This window comes from Mercurialis annua, linkage group LG1-X (genome assembly GCF_937616625.2).
Source record: "Mercurialis annua linkage group LG1-X, ddMerAnnu1.2, whole genome shotgun sequence".
Classification (NCBI taxonomy): Eukaryota; Viridiplantae; Streptophyta; class Magnoliopsida; order Malpighiales; family Euphorbiaceae; genus Mercurialis; species Mercurialis annua.
The window spans coordinates 9,773,479-9,796,414 of record NC_065570.1 but is presented as its reverse complement, the minus strand read 5'-3'; the positions used below and the strand labels follow the sequence as shown (position 1 = coordinate 9,796,414).

General features: G+C 32.5%; 1 protein-coding gene across 5 annotated transcripts; it reads right to left on the bottom strand.

Annotated features, from left to right (window-relative positions):
- Positions 1–17,882: 17,882 nt before the first annotated feature.
- On the bottom strand, positions 17,883–19,390 carry LOC126665062 (uncharacterized). 5 transcript variants are annotated; one of them, XM_050357753.2, is made up of 5 exons: positions 19,106–19,390; positions 18,903–19,040; positions 18,516–18,691; positions 18,377–18,411; positions 17,883–18,046 (listed from the first exon to the last, which is right to left on the bottom strand). In XM_050357753.2, the coding sequence occupies exons 1-4, from the start codon at positions 19,286–19,288 to the stop codon at positions 18,378–18,380; spliced, it is 531 nt and encodes a 176-aa protein (XP_050213710.1). In that variant the 5' UTR covers positions 19,289–19,390; the 3' UTR covers positions 17,883–18,046; position 18,377. The 5 variants fall into 5 exon arrangements, with proteins under 5 accessions (XP_050213710.1, XP_050213708.1, XP_050213709.1 ...); XM_050357751.2 differs by having other exon boundaries at positions 18,377–18,414; positions 19,106–19,389; XM_050357752.2 differs by having other exon boundaries at positions 17,883–18,043; positions 18,377–18,414; positions 19,106–19,389.
- Between the last annotated feature and the right edge of the window lie 3,546 nt (positions 19,391–22,936).

Here is a 22,936-nt window from a genome sequence, read left to right as displayed (position 1 = left end):
GGAGGGCGTGGTTTTGGTGGCCGTGGGAACGGTGGTAGAGGCTCGGGTAGTTACAGTTCTTCTCAGACACCGCAACAAGGACAGAGTCAGGCCAGAGTATTTGCTCTGACTCCTCAGGATGCTCGTGCATCAAACGCCGTGGTGCAAGGTACTATTCCCATTTCATTTGTAGATGCCTTGGTCTTATTTGATGCGGGTGCAACACACTCTTTTGTTTCTTCAAGTTTTGCTGCTAAGTTGGGTGTGACACCATCTAGGTTGTTAGAGCCTTTATCTGTATCTACGCCCTTGTCTGATTGTGTTATGGTGGACGTGGTCTATCCGTCTTGTTCTGTGGTTATACATGGTAGGGATCTTAGTGCTGATTTGATTATGCTTGACGTGTTATCTTTTGATGTCATCTTGGGGATGGATTGGCTTTCACGCCATTTTGCTTCTATCGACTGTCGAGGGAAGTCGGTATTGTTTGGGATTCCTGGTGATATGCCTTTTTCTTTCCAAGGAGAGAAGGCGGATACACCTAAGAATCTAATTTCGGCGATCAAGGCCAAGCGTATGATGGGCAAGGGTTGCCAGGCTTTCTTAGCGGTGGTTCGTGATTTAGAGGGCGACAGTGGTGACGTGCATAGTGTTCCGATAGTGAATGAGTTCACTGATGTGTTTCCAGAGGAGTTGCCTGGATTACCACCTGATCGTGACATCGAGTTCTGTATTGATGTTGCTCCGGGAACAGCTCCTATTTCGATACCTCCGTATCGGATGGCTCCTGCAGAACTGAAAGAGCTGAAGGAACAGTTACAGGAATTGCTTGATAGTGGTTTTATCAGACCGAGTACTTCTCCGTGGGGTGCTCCTGTGTTGTTTGTCAAGAAGAAGGATGGGTCATTTCGGCTGTGTATTGACTACAGACAGTTGAACAAGGTTACTATCAAGAACCGGTATCCTCTTCCTCGTATTGATGATTTGTTCGACCAGTTGGAGGGTGCTAAGTGCTTTTCGAAGATTGACTTGAGATCCGGGTATCATCAACTTCGGATTCGAGACGTCGATGTGCCTAAGACTGCTTTCAGAACGCGGTATGGGCATTTCGAGTTTCTGGTCATGTCTTTTGGGTTAACTAACGCACCAGCAGCGTTTATGGATATGATGAACCGGGTATTCAAGCCGTTTCTGGATCGGTTCGTCATTGTGTTTATTGATGACATACTGATTTACTCTCGGAGTGAGGAGGAGCATGCTTTCCACTTGAGAACGATACTACAGACTTTGCGTGAGCATCAGCTGTATGCTAAGTTCTCGAAGTGCGAATTCTGGCTGGATCAAGTTACCTTCTTAATACACGTGGTGTCAAAGGATGGGATCAAGGTTGATCCGACGAAAATTGAGGCAGTTATGGATTGGCAGAGGCCGAGGTCAGTTACCGAGATCAGAAGTTTTCTGGGGTTAGCTGGCTACTACCGTCGGTTCGTGCAGGATTTCTCCAGAATATCTGCACCAATGACTAAACTGACACAGAAGGGTGTTAAGTTTGAGTGGACTGACAAATGCGAGGCGAGCTTTGAGAAGCTCAAAGAGATTTTGACTACAGCTCCTGTATTGGCTTTGCCATCTGGCATCGAGGGATTCACTGTGTATTGTGATGCTTCCCGTATCGGTTTGGGTTGCGTTCTGATGCAACATGGTAAGGTGATTGCCTATGCTTCTCGCCAGCTGAAGAAGCATGAGGTGAATTATCCTACTCATGATCTGGAGTTAGCAGCTGTGGTCTTTGCTCTCAAGATTTGGAGGCACTATTTGTACGGTGCGACTTGCGAGATCTTCACTGATCATAAGAGTCTGAAGTACATTTTTGATCAGCGTGAGCTGAATCTGAGACAGCGGAGATGGTTGGAGTTACTGAAAGACTACGATTGTACTATTCAGTACCATCCGGGTAAGGCTAATGTGGTAGCCGATGCGTTGAGTCGCAAATCTTCGGGCAGTTTGGCCCATATTTCTGAGGTTGGGCGGAGACCCATGGTTCGTGAGTGGCATAGTCTGTTAGCTTCGGGATACGGATTTCAGGTTTCGCAGAGAGGTTGTTTGTTGGCACAGTTACAGGTGCAACCGGTTTTGATTGATAGGATCAAAGCTTCACAAGCTGAGGATCCACAATTGAAACGAATTATGGAGGAGATCCATCTAGATGGAAATTCTGAGTTTGTTCTGGCGGATGGAGTTCTCAGGTACGGTTCTCGGCTGTGTGTTCCGAATTCAGATGGTTTGAGAGACCAGATTTTGGAGGAAGCGCACAAGTCAGCTTACAGTGTTCATCCGGGTTCTACCAAGATGTACCATGATCTCAAGGGTACGTACTGGTGGAGCGGAATGAAAAAGGATGTTGCAGAGTTTGTGTCTAAGTGTTTGACTTGCCAGCAGGTAAAGTTAGAGCATCAGAGACCGTTTGGATATCTGCAACCGCTACCTATTCCAGAGTGGAAATGGGAGCGAATAGCTATGGATTTTGTGGTTGGTTTGCCACGTACTGATAGGGGTATGATTCGATTTGGGTGATAGTTGACCGTTTGACCAAGTCAGCTCACTTCTTACCGATCAAGGTTACTTATCAGGCTTCGAAGTTGGCACAGTTGTACATCGATCGGATTGTGAGTCTCCATGGTGTACCAGTGTCGATAGTTTCGGATAGAGGTTCAGTTTTCACCTCTCGGTTTTGGAAGGCGATGCAGGAATCTTTGGGTACGAGATTGGATTTCAGTACTGCTTTTCATCCTCAGACTGATGGTCAGTCTGAAAGGACTATTCAGACTTTAGAGGACATGCTCAGGATGTGTGTTCTAGATTTTCAGGGTAGCTGGGATACTCATTTGCCTTTGATTGAGTTTTCCTACAACAACAGTTACCATGCTAGTATCGAGATGGCACCTTATGAGGCTTTATACGGGCGCAAGTGTCGATCTCCTATCTGCTGGGAGGAGGTTGGCGAGCGCAAGCTTTCGGGAGCAGAGATTATTCAGATAACCTCAGAGAAGGTACCATTGATCAAGCGGAGACTGGAGACAGCTTTTAGTCGGCATAAGAGTTATGCTGATCCGAAGAGAAAATACATGGAGTTTCGGGTTGGAGATTTCGTGTTTCTTCGGGTTTCGCCTATGAAGGGCGTTGTGCGTTTCGGTGTTAAGGGGAAGTTAGCACCGAGGTATGTTGGTCCGTATGAAATCATTGAGCGTATTGGAGCAGTGGCGTACAAGTTAGCGTTGCCACCAGATATGTCGTTGGTTCACCCAGTGTTTCACATTTCCATGTTGAGGAAGTGTATTTCTGATCCTTCTCACGTGATAGTACCGCAGAGTGTTGAGATTGACCATGAGCTATCTTACGAGGAGCAGCCTGTAGAGATTGTTGATACGCAGGTTCGTAAGTTACGGAGTAAGGAGATTCCGATGGTCAAGGTTCTTTGGCGGAACCATTCTGTTGAGGAGTGCACTTGGGAGACCGAGTCGGATATGCGGAGTCGCTATCCTTTTCTTTTTTCTTGAGGTACGAAAATTATTTGCTATGTGAAATTTTTGTGAGTTTTACTTGGGTTGTGTTATTTTAAGTGTTATGTGTTAATTGTGATTAAATTCGAGGACGAATTTTTAATAAGCTGGGGAGAATGTAATATCCCGTAAAATTTTAAAGTTTAAATTACGAGTTCCGGTAACATTCTAATTGTCGTTCGTAATTAAATTGTTTTATGTGTTGATTCGGAAATGGTTTAATTAAAGTCCGGGTTTTAAAAAAAATAATTATAAAAAAAAAAAGTTTCGGGTCGGGTTCGGTCCAACCAGAATCGGTTGGACCAGGTCTCGGTTGGACCAGGTCTCGTTGAACCGAGACCTGGTCTCGTTGAACCGAGACCTGGTCTCGTACGGGATGTGCAGGTCTCGTACGAGACCTGCTGCGGAATTTCAGGGGGGCAGTTTTGCCCCCTGATTTCTCTCGATCTATCCGCGTTTTAAAAACGCTTTCTAAACCAAATATCTTCACCACACATCAGTCTAGCCCTAGCCGCTTTCCTCATTCAATTTCGCTGAGAATCCTTTCCGAAATCATCAACCAAAGTTTGTCAAAAATCTTCGGTAAGTTGATTAATATTTCAGTTTTGATCAATAAACGACGCCTCCGTTCATAACTGATATCTCACTCGTTTCAGATTCAAATCCAGTTCCGAAACGTTCCAGTCGAAGAAGACTCACGCACCTACAAATCCCAATTTTTGTTTTGTAAAACGGTACGCTATATTTCTCGTATCAATCGCCGCCGTTTTACCATTTTTAAGAAATTCTGTTTTTGAGTTCTAAATCGATCCTTCTAAAATTTGATTCGTTTGGCAGCCGTTCGGAGGTCGAAATCAATTCCGTTTGTTTCCCGTGAAAGTAGACTCACGCATCTACGTTTCTACACCTTTCGTTCATCAAACGGTACGTTAATCAATCCGTGTTAGTCGCCGCCGTTTCACCGTTTCTGAATATATTTGTTGTCGTTCCTTTCGTTATTGTTGCTGCAGTTTTTCTAATTTTGTTTCCGATGTGTTCTTGAATATTTCTGAGATATTAGATCGATGTATTAGGTTGTGCTATTAATTCATAAACTGAAAATTTTGTTGGTTAATTCCCTTTGTTCGTTCTTAATTCCACTCGGTTTTGCTTTGTGGTTTCAATGAGAATTATGGTTGCTCATGCCGTAGTTCTTATTGATTATTTACATAATTTTCAAATTGATTGTTTGCTTGTTTAAGAAATGTTAATATGAGTTTAATTTGCTGTTTAAAGATCAAAAGATTTGCTGAGTTTTGTTGACCTCGGATTGATTTATATGGCGGCAGTTTCATGATCAGTATGAGTTCATTTTTTTGTTTCCTTTAATTGTTTGGATTCTGCAACTTGGTTTCCATAATGAAGAAGATGACCTTGTGTCATATGGCTATTGGCCAATTCAAATTCTTATTGGCTAAATGATAACTTTGGTTATCAAGTTTTTGTGTCTTAAATCTTTTGGTTCCTAAACTTATCTTTTAACTGTTTAAATTGATTTGATTTTTGATTTTTAATTTACGAAATTGGTTTCGACTTATTAATTAGCGATTTAAATAATATTATTATTTATAATTTGAAATTAATCCGGGCATTAATATTTTAAGTTTAAATTAAATATCAATTTAATTATAGTTATACATAAAATTTTATATTGACTATATTAAATAAGTATTGGGGATTTTATTTTATTTCAAAGTTTATCAAATTAATTATATTATTTTTTGGGCATAAAAATAATATTTGAATATTTAAAAATTAAATTAATAATTATTATTAATTATTATTTAATTGTTAAATTTATATTTTTAGCTTAGAATGCCTTTGGGATTAAATTTATATTTTAGCTTTGTTTGTTATTTAATTAATTGAGATAATTTCCGGTAATATTTAATTACTTGAGTTTCAAGCTATTGAGTTCTATTTTGATATTAATTAATATTTTATTTAATATTAATTATAAACTGTGATTTATAAACTCTGGAATATTAGTTGGGTCGGTTTGGACTTGGGTCACCGACATGTGGGTTTAGCTTGGTAGTTTTGTAAAACTCGGCTAACCCACTATTTGAGGAATTGATTTTATTTATCAATTAAATATTATTTTAATAATATTTTCGGATTGGATTTAAGGCGAACTCAATAGTCTTGAATTAATTACGGCACTACATTTTATTTGAGAATTGTGTTTCTCTGTGATTTATCTGGTTATTTAATTGTGCTAGTCCTACGTGGTGTCTAGTGATCTTAGAGTTAGGGGTCGTACGGATATTAACCTATTTATTATTTTAGACCCGTCGACTGCTCGTGCTTCGGAGTCTACGCAGGGTTAGCTGTTTGTCAAGATCACGTGGATAAGCAAGCAGTGAGTTTGTAGTGCTATTTACCGCTTTATTAAGTACCGCATCGTATTTTAATATTATAAATGTTTGTGAACTGTTTTTACGGATTATGGATCTGGATTGAAACGAGCTACTCGATAGGCTTGTATCGAGACTGTGTGCACCGGTAAGTACTCTGGGAAACGGCAGACTAAAGTCTTGCTTACGCTGGTATATTTATATGACGAGGATTTGTTCCCGTCCACTCTGGGTTTATCGGTATGCTATGTCATACTTACGCTGGGATCATTTCAATACTGTTTTCCATAATCATATTATATTAGTATAAAAATGTTTTCATTTAAGGGTTTTAAACTTAATAAATGTAAATAGTATTGCGAACTCATCTCAGTATATCTGACCCCGTTGTTTTCCCAAATTTTCCAGGTTTATGATTTGAAAGCTGGTCCACTCCGATTCTTTTGATTCCTCGGAGGATTTATTGTTATTAAACTAGTTTCTATTTTCAAACTCTTAGACCGCAGTATAACTAGTTTATATATTACGTTTGTTATTACATTGGGATTGTCGATTAGACCGATTATTTATTAGTAGCATGTTTACTCTGAAATATTTTATTATTATATTTAAGGCATGTTGTGGAATATTTCAGATACTTAAATTATTTATATTAGAACTGTAATATAAAGTGCTAGACCTAGGTTGGAGTCTCGGTTGCCCCCGAGCAGTTTTCTGCAGGTTTAAATGGTTAATTGATTTCCGCAAGGCTTGCTACGGGTTTTGGTACAACCATACCCATACCCTAGCGCCGGTCACGATTCATGAAATTGGGTCGTGACAACTATATCGCTTTTGTTCAGGAAATCTCTACTTCAAACTTGTTCACGTTCGGTTCCATTTACTTGGGAATATCTGTTTTTTACGCCTAATAGTAGACGGAAATTGACATTTGCACAGAGAGTGAGAGCAAATGTGCAAGCAAGAAGCCTAACAATTTTATGCCAACGTGTACGACATATGGATGTTGACCAAAATATATGTCTCTCAGTCCTACATAAACATTTCTCCTTGCAAAGTACATATACAGGGTAATTGATTCTAGGGGTCACTGTACTTTTCAAGAATTGCAAAATGGTGACCGAACTTCAAAACGTAACAAATTGGTTACTAAACTTTCAAATATGTGATTTTGGAAGGTTTTTTAGTGTTTTACGGTCAAATTATACATACGTAGTAATCAAATTTTGATTATTTATAACAAATAATATCTTATATTTCATATATACACACAATCAACAAAAAATCGACTTGAAATAATTTTCTTCGGTAACCAAAAATCCTTCTATCTTAACATAACCAAATAATATAGTAACTAAAATGTTACGTTTTAAAGTTCGGTCACCATTTTGCAACTTTTTAAAAGTACAATGACCTCCAAAATCAATTACCCTACATATACATCTCTCAGCTTTATCAATTTAGCCAAAGATTAATTTTTTAATTATTTATTATTTAAACTCCTGAATGACCAGTTGATAATTTAATTGAAAATACCATATAAATACTAATCTTAATTAACCCCAAAGATGATTAATAGTACCACTTTCTAATAAAAGAGCAGAGAAATTGAAGAAATAATGTAGTAATAATAATCTAAACACTTAAAACTTTTGAATGTTGAATGACCATAACATATTACTTTTATTATTAAAGTTGAATGAACATATTGTCAACTTTTATTGTAGATATCCATCTTCTTGGAAACCACTTCTAAAACACAACCAACAACTAAACCCTAAAGTTTTCTCAAATTTTCCATCAACTAATAACAACTCAAACAACAAGGGAAATAAAATCATCAAACATCGAAGCGGCAAAGCCAAATTACAGGGTACTCTAAATACATCAACATAGCAAAAACCCGGAGTAAGCTTGCTCTTTATGGATGCGGGACATTCTAAAACTCCACTAAAAATGTTTGGGAAAATTAGGAGAATACCTAATTAGAGAAAATATTAGCATTTTATAACCCTTATTTGTTGACTTTATTTTTGTACCCTAGCGTGTCATTGAATTATTTTTTTACTCTGCTCATTTTGTTTTTACCCAAAATTTATTCTACATGTTTTCTTTTATAACAAATATCTTCTTCTCCAACAAAAACCTTCAGCTTATTATTTCCTTTTAAGATCTTAATTCATAAACAATTCTAAAAATTGTTTTAAATATTCTTTCATATCCATCCGAATTATTGCATGTTTATCAAATTGTAAACAAGTTATTTTAAATCCAAACTTCTTTAAAAACTGCAAAATCTACAATGAATCGATAAGAAATTGTTAAATCGAATTATTTTACAGCTTTATTATGTTTATTATTTTTTAATGATCATAACCTTTTTCAAAACGAAAGAACACTGTAAACTACTCATTTATTTTCTCAAATTAAAAATTTATTAAAAAGAGTTTCAAATAGTTTCAAAAGGTTTTGTCAAAAAACAGTTTTAAACCGTTTACAAAGGTTTCAAACAATATAAAACAGTTTCAAACCATTTACAAAGGTCTCAAACAGTCTAAAACAGTTTCTAAAAAACACTTTCAAACAGTCTAAAAAATAACAGTTTCAAATAGTTTCAAAAGGTTTTGTAAAAAAACAGTTTTAAACCGTTTACAAAGGTTTCGAACAATATAAAATATTTTCAAACCGTTTACAAAGGTCTCAAACAGTCTAAATAGCTTCTAAAAAACACTTTCAAACAGTCTAAAAAATAACAGTTTCAAATAGTATAAAACAGTTTCATACCGTTTACAAATGTTTCGAACAGTATAAAACAGTTTCAAACCATTTACAAAGGTCTCAAACAGTCTAAAACAATTTCTAAAAAACACTTTCAAACAGTCTAAAAATAACAGTTTCGCACAGTATAAAACAGTTTCAAACCGTTTACAAATGTTTCGAACAGCATAAAACAGTTTCGAAAAAACAATCTCAAATGATTTCTAAAATTAATTAAAAACGTTTGAAAACCAGGTCAAAACATTATTAATGAAGAAAATGACGATTTTTTTCAAAAAAAGTTGAAATTTTTTTTCCGAAAAAAGATACTACAATAATTTAAAATAACATAGAAAAGAAGAAGAAGAAGAAGTTTCTCATCTATCAGCCATTATATTATCTCTTAAACTCATTCACAATTAGCAAAAAGAAAAAGACGAAGAAAAAGAAAAAAAATGCAGAAAAAAGAAAAAAAAAGAAGAAGAAGAAGAAGAAAAAGAAGAAGAAGGAGAAAACAGAAAAAGAAGAGACAAAAAAAAGAGGAGAGAGAGAAAAAGTTGCAGAGAAAAAGAAAAAAAGAAGAAGGAGGACGAAGAAGAAAGAGAAAAAGAAGAGAGAAAAAAAGGGAAAAAAATAAAATATGCATGTGCTTAAAAGAAGTAGAGTAAAAATGCAAATAAGTTATTTTGCTAATTGAGAGTACAACTAAAAACAATAGAAAAAATTGAGTAAAAAAGTAAATTTTTAAAATTGAGATATTGAGAACAAATAAGTTTAAAAATGAAGTTTTTTGTGCAAATTTCTCAAAATACTTTGACAGATGGTGTTGACATAAATAGTCAGGTCCGGCCCTAAACATAGGGCACTAAGACCTATATCTAGAGCCTCCATTTTGGAATGTGAAATGGATACATCTACGATATATATTTGATACATCTCTGATACATATATGATACATCTCTGATACATATATGATACATATTCAATCGTCAAAACCATTTTTCCATGTTTTTTGTATGTTTTCTTTTCAAGTAATATTGCATATAATTTTATACATCTCTGGTACATATTTAATACATAACTTGTAGTTAATAATTATCTCGGATATTTTCAATGTAATTCAGATCTCTTAATTAATTAATAGATACACCTTTAATACAAATTTGATAAATATCCGATACATAATAGATGTATCTCTAATACATAACTATACATCACATATAAATTATTTATGCATCAGACCCGTGTTCGATATATTAACAATGTATCAGTAAATAATTTATAAAAATTGTATTATTTGTGAATTTATGTATTTTTTTATTAATAATTTAAATTTTTAAAGTTAAAAGTAATATTATTTTCGAAATTTATGTTATATAAATGAATTATTTAGGCATATGGTGTGTGTGTTTGAGAGAGAAAGGGGACAACGTGGAAGAGAGAAAAAGGAGGGGACCATGTGAGAATGAGAGAAAAAAAAACTTTGTGACCTCTTCTTATTATGATGGTATTGAATGACCATTGATGTAATTATAGGCCATTTTTGGTAATTTTGTGCTTTGCTCATAAAAAAATAGTAAAACTAAATATTATATACCCATAAATTAATTATTATTAAATAAATATAATCGTCAACGATGAGATGAGGCCATTGTGGAGGGGAAATTAGTTCCCCTCATGATTTCCACTGGGGCGGCCGCCGCAGGTCGCCCCAATGTATCTTCGTTACCGAGTAAGAGTTATGATTATATTGGTAGATTTAAATAAGCATAATAATGTTATATTTACAGAGCCTTACAAGGTAAAGTTTTTCAATTTTAAAGTTTGCGTTAGTTAATTGTTGACGATGATGTTTCAGCGATTTTTACATGTCATTAATAGATACAGTTCAATGATTCTATAATTATATCTTAATTTTTTCCTAATATTAATGTTATAACATCAACTTTTTTACAGGTAATTCTTAAAGTATTTATAGGAGAGTGAATTGCACTCGCAAATGACGAGTTTTGGATTTTATTTTTTGGTCAAAAATCAATAAATTTGATGTTTTTGATATTTTATTCCAGTTCGGGATAAAGTGACCTTTTATCCAATTGAACAAAAACACAAGTATGGCGGAGTCTTTTGAAATTAGTGATGAACAGGGGACGGAGCCAGAACAATTTATCAAGTGGGGCTAAAAGCCAAGTTTTTTTAAAACCAAAACGACGTCATTTTGACTCTGTGTGTAAAAAATAATTAACCTAAAAAGAGATTCAGGCCTCCACGGAAACATCAATATCAACTAGTGGCGTAGCCAGAATTTTAATTTAGTGGTGGTGGATTTTTTTTAGACAGACAATATATCATTTTATTTATCTTTATAGCATATATTTTCTTTTTGTTAATAAGAAAAAACAAATTTTAAAAATTATATTAAAATTACTTATCCTTATTAATAAATAAATAATTCAATAAACATAATTAGTATAATCACACCAATTATTAATTTATAACAAATGAAATGAGTTTTTAAAAAATTATATTATAATTAAACTATTAGAATATAAAAAATAGTATTATTTAGTCTTTTATATGGAATTATTGTATTTATATGAACCTTTATTTTCTAACTAAAAGACGTGCTTATATATTATATGTAAGAATAATGGGCTCAAATAAAAAAAAACACGTTAACAATTAACTTTTTTTTGAATTTTAAATGTTATACCTAAACAACCATCTTCTCCAACTTAAGGCGGTGCTGCAATAGGGTAAATTTAAGATATACATGAATTCACCACCTTTTCATTTTGCTAGAATATTCGACAGACTAGGGCATAGCAGCTAATCTCATGTTACCATATAAAGATACTTACAGATAAAAATAGGGCGCGCCAACGGAATGAGATAGGGCAACTGTGGAGGTGGGAATCGGCCCCCCTTGTGATTCTCCAGCCGCTGGGGCAGCCGCCGCAAGTCGCCCTTGTGTACCTCTGCCATTGGTGATGAATAAGATGAAATTTTAAAAGAGAATATTTTTAAAGAAAAATTTGCTAAATATGCTGAAAAAGATTAAGCTTCACATGTATAATACTTTTGTTTAAGAAAATTTGAGAGCTAAAATTAATTTATTATTTTTAATATTTTTTTAGGGTTTTGATGCGGATCCAAATTTATGATAATGAAATTGTTGATGAAATTGGTCCTATATCCAATGCAGCTGAAGATGATGATGGAAAAGTTATCGATTGTGGTATTGGACAGCACAATAAGAGTAAGGTTAGAAAACAATTAGCGTAATTGTTTAGATTTATCACTCATTGTCTCATTTGTTAGAAAAAAAATCTAAACATAATTTTTTTTCAAAGTATTATTAGAATTTAAAAATGATAATTTGTTAACTTATTTTGTGTTTAGGGTGCAAACCTTTATCTTGTTAAAATTTTTAAAATCAATTTTCAATTTGTATCTGGCGGAATGTTTTATATCCCTTTAGACGCGAAGGATGAGGATGAAATTGTTAATACATATGAAGCCAAAATCTTTGACGACATTCAAAAGCGAAATCTTAAATTGTTTAGACTATCAAGGTACTGGCCTTAATTTTGTTGCTCAACGAGTTCAGATTCAAATTTAAAACTATATTAAAATGATAATAAAATTTTGCTAATTTTGTTGTTATGGATTATTTAGTATTATGGTTTGATTATGTTAATATTTCAAATTTCTAATTATCACCACATCAAAAGGGAGTAAAAAGAAGATGCCTTTTGGGGTCAAAATCCATGTTGCCGAAGTTTCTGGGAATTGCATAGTATGTTTGTGCGAGGAAATGCAGTCAAACTGAGATGTAGTTCTTTTTATACAAATTTAAATTATGATTATTAAATATTTGTACTATTTGTAAAAATGCAAGATAGTTGATATTTCTCTAGGGATAAGTTTGGTTATCCAATTTCGGAATGGAAACGAAACATGCAATCACATTTATAAAACTCAAATAGAATCGCATTTCTTTCTCAAATATTACTTTACAAATGTTATAAAGTAGAGGAAACAACAAATAGAATAAAGGACCAGTCCTTAAATCTAAGTTATTTTAAAAAAAATTGAAAAAAAAAAGATTTTTAAGAAATATCTACATATGAGAAAAACAAGAGAAATACAAATTGCCGAAAGTGATTGCAAAAATACTTTTTTACTTTTAAAAATTGAAAAATGGTGGGTTTTTTTTGTTGTTGCAAAATGCGGTTTTTTGTCAATATCAGTTTACTATTGGCTCTAAGCGGATCGGGGTTCTGGGACTCGCCCAGATTTATGGCTGACTTTTGATATGTAAATGTTTGAAATAATGGAGTCGCCACCTAGTTCAACTAGGAAATGCCTTTTATACCTACTTGATAACCGTACTCGCTTATGGATAAAATTATCGTATGCCAGACCAAAAGATCGAATTCGTGGACCTCCCCGAGAGTCGTGTGCTTGTCTTATCAGTTATTGGCTTATTTACTGGACATATTCGGTTATTCTCATCTCAACAAACAATAACAATCCACAAGATATAATACTGGAAAGTAAACATGTCTGAAAAAGCGGTAAACAAATAGACTTGCATATGACTCAATCTGTAATGGCATTTGAGACAGATAGCACTTACTCCTAAGCATACATCTAAACTCGGCGGTTTTTATCAAATAGTCAAATAATGGCTGGTCTGGATTAATTTACATTCATAAAGACTAAAACTGGATGTGAAGTGAGATTGGTTTTACTTTAAGTCATCTTGAATAACCTATACAACCTCTAATGACATTTTACATGGCAGTACAAAAATGTCTAGGTGATTTAATGGATTTAAATTATTTGATTGCTAAGTTAACATGGTTAGTCCTTTAGCCTATTAATGTTTATATTTGGCATGCTTTTATAAAGCGATTAAACAATATTAGCGTACCCATGGGCATGTGGTAAACATGCAAGGTTAGAAATACTTTTTAACCTCGTTGACCAGAGTGTCTGACACTCGATGTGGTTTGACCGTCAGTGTGGTCGGAACTGGGTTCCAAGCAGAACACAAAAGTTCTTCATCTCGTCGCGACGGTTCCAATCATTGGAACCGAGATCGATTCCGAGTTCAAACAAACCCGGAATCCATTATGGAAGTTTTTGGTCCAATCGTTCGTGGGCTTCAGGGCCCGGTTCGCTTAGCAAGTTACACGTTTGGGCTTTGAGGCCCGAATTAAATAGGGACAAAACTTTACAATACAAATTATGAATCTAAACTTAAAACAGTACACGTGGATTCAAACGGGGCCCAATTACGAGTTCAAACGAGCTCGAAAACATAAAAATAAGGTCGGATCGGGTCCGGAAGAATTTGGAATTGATTCTGGGGGAGGGAGAGATGAAGACTTCGCCGCCACTGTGAGTGGCGGCAGCGCCAGTATGAACCGGCCGCGGCGGCGGTTCTTGCTACGTCGAGGAAGCTTTTTCGGGTTTGGGAACATGCAAAACGAGCTCAAAAAACGCATCAAAACGTACAAATAATGTTTTAAAGTATATTGGAATTGAAATAACTATTAAACATGCATTAATCATCCTAAATCATGCTTTTTAAGGCAATTTTGAAGGTAAGATAGTAAAAACATCAAGAACGCACGATATGCCAATTTATATCTAACATGCTCCCTAAACATCGAAATTGACTGTATTTCGAATATATGGCATAAAACATAGTAAAGCAGCCCTAAACATGCTCCTAATCAGTTTTTCATTGCAATTATAGCAAAAACATCAAAATAGTAATTATGGCAAAAATTGATGAAATAGCCTAATCATGCATCATAAAACAAACAAGTATGATTAAGATGGCATTAAAAGTGATAAGAGTGATTTTTGGGTCCTCAGAAGTACCGTTTTGAGTCATTGGCTCGTTTTTTTAGTGATCCGGATGTGGAATCCAACTTCGAATCAATGCGTAGTAACTTGTTTTTGACTAATTAAAGCGTCTAAGTTTTTTTTTCAAGACCAGAATTGATTAATTTGGTGTGTTCGCGCTATGTAGTTCTGCCAAATAGATGTTTTTAGGGTTTCTCGTGTTTGATTATCGTTCCTCCTCTTGGCTAGACTGTGTTAATGGTGTATTTATAGAGATTGTCGGTGACTTAGGATTTCTAGAGTGTTAGTTCTGTTAGTTTTCTGAAAGCAGGTGGACGCGTAGAGCTAGGAGTGTGAAAAGTGGTAGCTTTTAGAACTAGGATTACATTTTTTACATTTGCTTTACTATTTTACATGCAAAATTCGTATTAATTAATTAATTAGGTGATAACTATGTCTAAATGTGTTATTTGGTACCTAGAAATATTAAAAATGGCTCATGGGACTTTAAGAGTTTGGGTATGGTCAATTTTATTCCGTTAAACTTGCAAATTGGCCCAAAAACTTTTAAGATATTGCAATTAGTCCAATTTCTAGACTTAAACTACAAGTTTTTTAAATCTGTGTTGACTTTTTATAGCTAATTATGCTTTAACCATTAATCAAGCCTGCTAGAATTCAAACAAACGAATCGATAACTCGTCATCCGGACAAATTTCTCTGGAAATCATCATTGAACGTTTCAGTTCCTTATCACTTTTTACATGTTTGGAAAATAGGTGTTTATATTGATTTACTATCGGCTTATTAAAAGACAATTTATTATTAATTTACTATCTGTTTATTTTAAAAAAATTACTATTAGTTTATTTTTTTAAATAATGAAATTAAAGTAAATTATTTCTTAATTTATGTTCAGTTTAATACACTCTCATTGCCACATCTTATTATATAAACACTCTAAAAATAGATAAGATTAATGTCAATACTCTTTTTTGATTTTTTATTTTATATTCTTTACTTCTTATATCTTTCTCCTGCTTATACTTAGGCATGTTTAGATAAATACCAAAAGAATATAAAATATTCTCAAAAATATTACCTCAAAGTTTGATTTTAAAAAATACAATTTATATTTTTTTTTTTGCAAAAATAACTTTTGTTATTCTCAAAAATATTTTTTTAATCTCATAAATACGATTTTGTTTACCCAGCGGTATGCTAACACCATTGGTTAACCAACGACAAAACAATTACAAATTCAAACCTCCATTTCTATTAAACTAGTTGAAAATTCTATTACAAACTTCACCGCCTTCATCACCGTAAGAGCAACCGTCAAATAAAACCTAAATCGTCTTTTTTAAAATCTAAAATTATTGATTAATCATTAGTTAACCATTTGTCAACCAACAGTGTACTAAAAACAAGTTCATTGGTGTACTATCAGTACACCATTGGTTAAATAGCAACAAAATAAAATTCAACAACAGTTAACTAACGATTTTATTAATAATATATTCAAAATAAAATTTATTATAAAGTTAACCAACGGTTTACCTAATGTTAACTATTGGTTACCCAACACCAAAAACATTACAATTCTCATAAGCATTTCCTCAAACACTTTGAGTGCAAGCTGTGCAACACCAAATATCAAAAATTGATGTTGCTTCTTGATCGACATTAAAGACCAGCAAACCACTCAAACAACAAAAAATGAGAACCGCGGTTGTGGCGTTCTCCGATTTTGTTTCTGGAAACGGAGGTCATCTCTTCACGAACGGCGATAGCTTCTACGGCGTAACGCGGCAGAGCGGTGGAATGGAGCGGAAGAAAAAATAGGGCGGAGAGTGGCTACAACGTTTGACAGAGACCGAAAGACAGATTGGAGAAGGAGATGCTGTTATGAACGGGCTGTGGCGATGGTGGGCGATGACGGCAGACTTAAGACGGCTCCGATGACTCGGGGATTGGAAGCCTTTATAGTTTGGTGACGATTGAATAGAGCAGAGGAGATCTCTAGGGTTTGAAGTGACTGAGATTTTGATTGAAGATGAAGAATTGAGATATGAGATTAGCGTTAGAAATGAATTGATTGAAGAATAGAACAATAATAGAAAACGTAAATATCAAAAATAGAAAATCTAAAAATTAAAAACAAAAGATGGAAATTGTATTCTTCAAAAACAGAAACTTCAATTGTATTAATAGGAATATTTTGGGTAAATCACGTTTTTTGTTTAATTAACTCTTATACTTGACCGTCTTTATGTCTCAGGCGAGCTTTAAAGATTATTCTGGCCCAAAATTTGCCTCGGTGATTCACAAATTATCAAATTGGCATATGAGAGTTGAGAAGGATTGAGAAAAAAATTGGGACGATGACAAAAGTACCTAAAATTTTAAAAATATTTACAAAAGTACCTGTAAATTTTTGTTATTTACAAAAATAGGACTGATTTAAAATTAATTACAAAAGTATCAAAAAATGAAAATTAATTACAAAAGTACGATTTGTATAATGTCGGTATAATTATGGTATAATTTTGGAATATTAAAACTATAAATCAGATAATTTAAAAATAATATTTGGTTTATCATTGGTATAATTTCAGTATATTTTTGGTATATTGATTATAAATTTTTATATATATTTTCTAGTTGATAACATGTATATTTTTTTTATGTGTATTTTTTACTATAGTTGGTAATGAACTAGAGAATTTGTGTATTGTTGGTATTAATTTTAGTATATTGTTTGGTTAATATTTAGTATGCGATGTGGTGTAATGTTGATGTAATAATAAAATCTCAGTATATTTTAATGTGTACACTCTTGGTATACTGATGGTATAATTTTGATATATTATTAATCTAATTTTAAGTATACGATTTGATGTAATTTTGGTAAATTTTTATTTAATATTAATAAAATCTCAGGATGTATAATGTTTGTATAATTTTGGTATAATGTTGATATAATGTTAGTTTATTAGTATACTGACATTATACCCACAGTATACACCGTATGTTTGATATTATTTTTTATTTTTTTATACTTTTGTAAATATTATTAATATTTTTGTAAATGAAAAAAGTCAACATATAGTTTTATAATTATTTTCATTTTTTTTGGTAAATGGTGTAATTTCCTCAAAAAAATTTAACCCTCTAAAATCCATAACTTTTATTTAACAAAAACTTCCCCAAACAGGGGCCGAAAAATGTCAACCTTTACCAACTCTTTTTTGACTTTTAATCCCAACAATGTGTAAATGATCAAGTGTATAATGTTATAAGATCCAAAAGATACTGTTAAAATTAGTATTTATTAGTCTACTTTCAGAAAAATTATTCACACATGCATTACATAAGGGCATAACGCACTTTAGGCTAAAAAAAACAAAGAAAACAGAGAGCCAGCAAAACTAATTCAAATGATAAAGATTCTGGCAACTGGAAAGTTGAGGAACAAAGCCCCATCACCTGCTGCAAAGGCAAAACAAAAATATCCATTAAAAAGATTCTAAAAAAAAAAAAATCCATTAAAAAGAGGACAAAGTTGAAGGAACTGATTTAAACTCAAATCACTAATCTCAACCAAAATGATTGGAAATGCTACACAAACAAGTTTCTTTTACTCTGCCTATCAACAAGGGTATAAGTTTTCATGCCTGCAAATCCTACTTCTCGACAACAATAGACGAAACTTAAAGATTTTTTTTAACATAGATAGCATCCGACTACAAGAGTCTCATTAAATATAGATAAATTAAGTTAAACTAAAGAAGATGATACAAGAGTCCGAAGAATTTTCACCTTAATCATATACGTTATCGCTGGATTCGCTGTTACTGCTGCAGGAAAAATAAACCAGAATTTAAATTCAAATATAACAAAATTAAAAATACATAGTTATAGCTCAAAACCTATTCCATAACAAACAAATCTCACGTACCTGGATTGTACTCTAAACAACTCAAGTTCGCGGTGTTTAAATCCATCATAGACTTGAGCTTGATATGTATTAATATTTTCCTCACCATCTTTTGCTTCTATGGTGATATAGTACATTCCGCCCGACACTAATCCGAAATTAGCTTTAACGATTTTAACCAGTTGAAGATTGGTGCCCTAAGCAGAAGAATAAATGAGATTAAACGAACAAAAATGAATATACTTATTTGGTTCATAAATTAGATTCAAAATAGGAATATCTATTTTTTATTTTGGTTTATGGAATAATAACGTCATAAAATTATTATTTCATGATTTTATGAAATAAATATTCATCTTAAAAAGTAAAAAAAAAGTTATTTCATTCCATGAATCAAACATGTCTGACCTCTTGTTTATTCTGTTGTTCAATTGCAAAATCAGTCATAACTTTGAGATCCTCGTCGGGCTCTCCTCCGACGCGTAAAAGAGGGCGGATTTCATCGACAAGAGATGAATCAGAACAAAGGCTGTCCACATCAAAACCCTAAAAATAAAACGAATCAAAATCTGTACGTAACTTTAAATTAAAATGAAGGAAAGCGATTGTACCCCTGAAGCAGAAACTTGTTTGAAGTATTTCTCGTACTTCTCCTCCTTCATTTTCTCCTGCAATTCAAAATCTTCTACTTCTTCATAATCTTCTTCTTCATCACTACTTAGCTCATCGTTTTGCAACGCCGCCTTCTTACGGAAACAGCGAACCACGCCGTCAACTAAACTATAACGCAACATGGCAGAATGTATTTTGTGAGATTATTGGTTTTTTGTATAATGTATATAACAATATTGCCAAGGGAAAATAAGCGTGAGTTTCCGTATCAAACTCCAATTAGGAACGGAATACCATGATGTGTTGAATCACGCTAGCGATTAGAATGGTATGTGTTAGGGGAACATACAAATATACCCCGCATCTTTTGGCTTATGTATGTATAAGAGCCTTATGTTATTTTTCACTCAAATATCTCCTTCATTAATTTTTTTTTTGTCAAAGTCTAAAACGTCATTAGATGAGGTAGGAATAATAAATAAAAAAGGCTAAATCACTCAAAAATATTCCATTTTTTTGTTTGTGGCCACATTTTTTCAAATCTTTAATTTTAGCTCATTTCTAAATTTTTATTTTCAATTGTAGCTAATTGTCCAAATTGGAGCGTGAAAAATTCAAATAAATCTTTCATATTACTTCATTATTAAATTTATTATGATAGAAATACAAATTGAAATATACTATAACGTAATATAAATGATATTTAATTTTTTTTTTCCAATCAAATTTGGACAAATGGCTACAATTGAAAGTGAGAATTGAAAGATTAGCTAAAACTGGAGATTTTGAAAGATATGGCCATACATGAAAAAATTAAAAAAGATAGAATATTTTTGAGTAATTAAAATATTTTTAAGTAATTAAACCTAAAAAATATATACTTAAGCTTTTTTAGCTACTCAATTACAATAATATAAAGAGAAGATTAGGATAATACTCTATTTTTTAAAATAATTTGATTTTCTACCTCAATAAGGAAAAGATAGAGAAAATATCTCATCATTTTAATGCTTTTATTTTTTTTATTTTAAAGCATGTTTATATTATGATTATACCTACTTTTTATTGATTTTTTACTCTAAGTATATATTTTTACTCTTATCATATGACAGTTGTCATATTTTTATATTTCTTTCTTTTTTTCTTTCTCTCTCCTCTCTCCTCTTCTTCTTCTTCTTCTTCTTCTTCTTCTTCTTCTTCTTCTTCTTCTTCTTTTTCTCTGTTCTTCGTCAATTTTCTTCTTCTTTTTTATTTTTTCTTTTCTTCTTCATTTTTTTCTTTCTTCTCTATCGTTCCTTCATCGCTCCGCTGCCCTTTCTTCGTCGCTCCACCGTCGCTCCACTGTTCTTTCATTTTTTATTTTAGCAAACTTTTCTTTAATTCATGATAATTATTACGATTTTTTAACATTCAGATATAAATAAACTACTCTTGATTTTTTTTTAATTTTAGATCTAAAAATCTGCATGAAGAAACAATATTATGATAAAAAACGATTTTCTGCAAAAAAACAGCATCTGATTATCATATGATTATCATAACACTGCAGAAAAAATGATTTTTTATAAAAAAAAGTCTCTGATTATCATATGAGTATCACTGTATTATCATAATGTTATCATAACACTGCATAAAGAAAGATATTCTATAAAAAATTGATTATCATGTTGTTATCACTGTATTATCATCTCGTAATCATAATATAATCATATGATACCGAGATGATAATGTATTATTGTACCTAAATGATAATGTATTATTGTACCTAAATGATAATGTTATGACAACGACATAATAATAAAATTATGATAACATTATGATAATATGATACCTATATGAAAAATATTACATTGAAAATATGATAACGAGATGATAATGTGAAGAAAATAGTATTATAATGAAGTATAATAAGGTCATGTTATCATACTATTATCGTCACCTTATCATCTTATTATCATAATTTTTTTTAATTGTTTTTTTATACATGTATCATATTATCATACTATTATCTTCACATTATCATCTCGTTATCATAATGTTTTTGTAATTATTTTTTCATACAGGTATCATATTATCATACTATTATCTTTACATTATCATCTCATTATCATAATTTTTATGTGATTTGTTTACATATAGGTATCATATTATCATACTATTATCATAACTTTATTATTTTATTATCATCTGGTTATCATACTGGTGTCATGAATCTTTTTGTAATTCTATTTTCACGTACGTTATCATCCAGTTATCATAAACTTATCATAATTCATTATCATCTAATTATCATACTCCAGTGTTATGATAACGACATGATAATCAGAAACTATTTTATCATACATTATCATAGATATTATTATATATGTACCATAAATATTATCATCTCGTTATCATATGATAAAACATTATCATATGACACTATTTCTGTAAAAAAAATTCCATGTAAGTATCAAATCATCATACTATATAAGCTTATCATTATATTATCATAAAAATATTATTGTACTATTATCATTATCGTACATTTGTATTATCATAACCTTATCATAATCATATAATGTTATGATAACGGTATGTTAATACAATGTTATTCATATGATAATCAGACACTGTTTTTTTAGTAAAAAATCAATTTTCTCTGCAGTGTTATGATACTTACATGATAATGCAGTGATGATACTCATATGATAATCAAAAGCTGTTTTTTTGCAGAAATCGTTTTTTTGTGCAGAAAATCGTTTTTAATACAGATTTTTAGATTTAGAATTGGAATATTTAGATCCGAAAGTTAAAAGAAATAGTATTAATCATCACGAGTTGAGGAAAATCGCTAAAATCAAATATGAAAAACGGCGGAGCGACGGCGGGATGATGGTGGAACGACGACGGAGCGATGAATTAACGATGAAGAAGAAGAGAATAAAAATGAAGAAGAAATAAAGACAAAGAAGAAGAAGAAGAAAATGAAGAAAAAAATGGCGAAAAATAAAGAATAGAGAAGAAGAAAGCTAATGGAGAGAAAAGAGAAAAAGAAAGAGAAAAAAGAAAAGAAATGACAGTTGTCACTTATAAATCGCTAATAATAAAGTTAGAGTAAAATAATAATAATGAATATGTATAATTATAATATAAATAGGTGTTAGAGTAAAATAGTAAATATATTAAAATAGTGAGGTATTTTCTCTATCTTTTCCTTGTTGAGGTAGGAAATCATATTATTTTAAAAAAGAAAGTATTTTTCCTAATTTTCTCTAATATAAACACTTGAAGGCTTGGCCCAATTGGCCAAACTCTAATGATATGTGTATGAGATTGAGGGTTCAACCTTCAACAGTCACGGGCAGTGTGCCTATTTAAAAAATGTCTAACATTAACTCCCGCTAACCCCGCTAAGACTATCTGGCATCTCTATCACCACCAGAGGAAATTTTTAGTGCATCGATAAAATCAGACAATCACTTACAGTAATTAAATGCTAAAAGTTTGGGAGACTTTTCAATTAACGTTCGAAGCTTCAACTTCTACACAGCCCGTCCTATCTGATAGAAAAGGATCCCATGATCCTGACCGATCTCTCTTACTTTGTTTTATCACCTCGGAAAAAGAACCCTACAGATGCACCTGACAAAGCAGCTCCACCATTCCTAGAAACGTCAAGCCCTAGCCAAGATAGTATTAAAGTGAAATTTATAGCGCCGTCAATATTCTCCGCAACCTCTAACTCGCGAACTTTTTTTATAAAATAATATCTTTATTGTATGTGAAAAAGTTTGCTTGTTTTGTCTTAAACTTATTCGACAACCTTTGCATTTATGCCAAAAATAAAA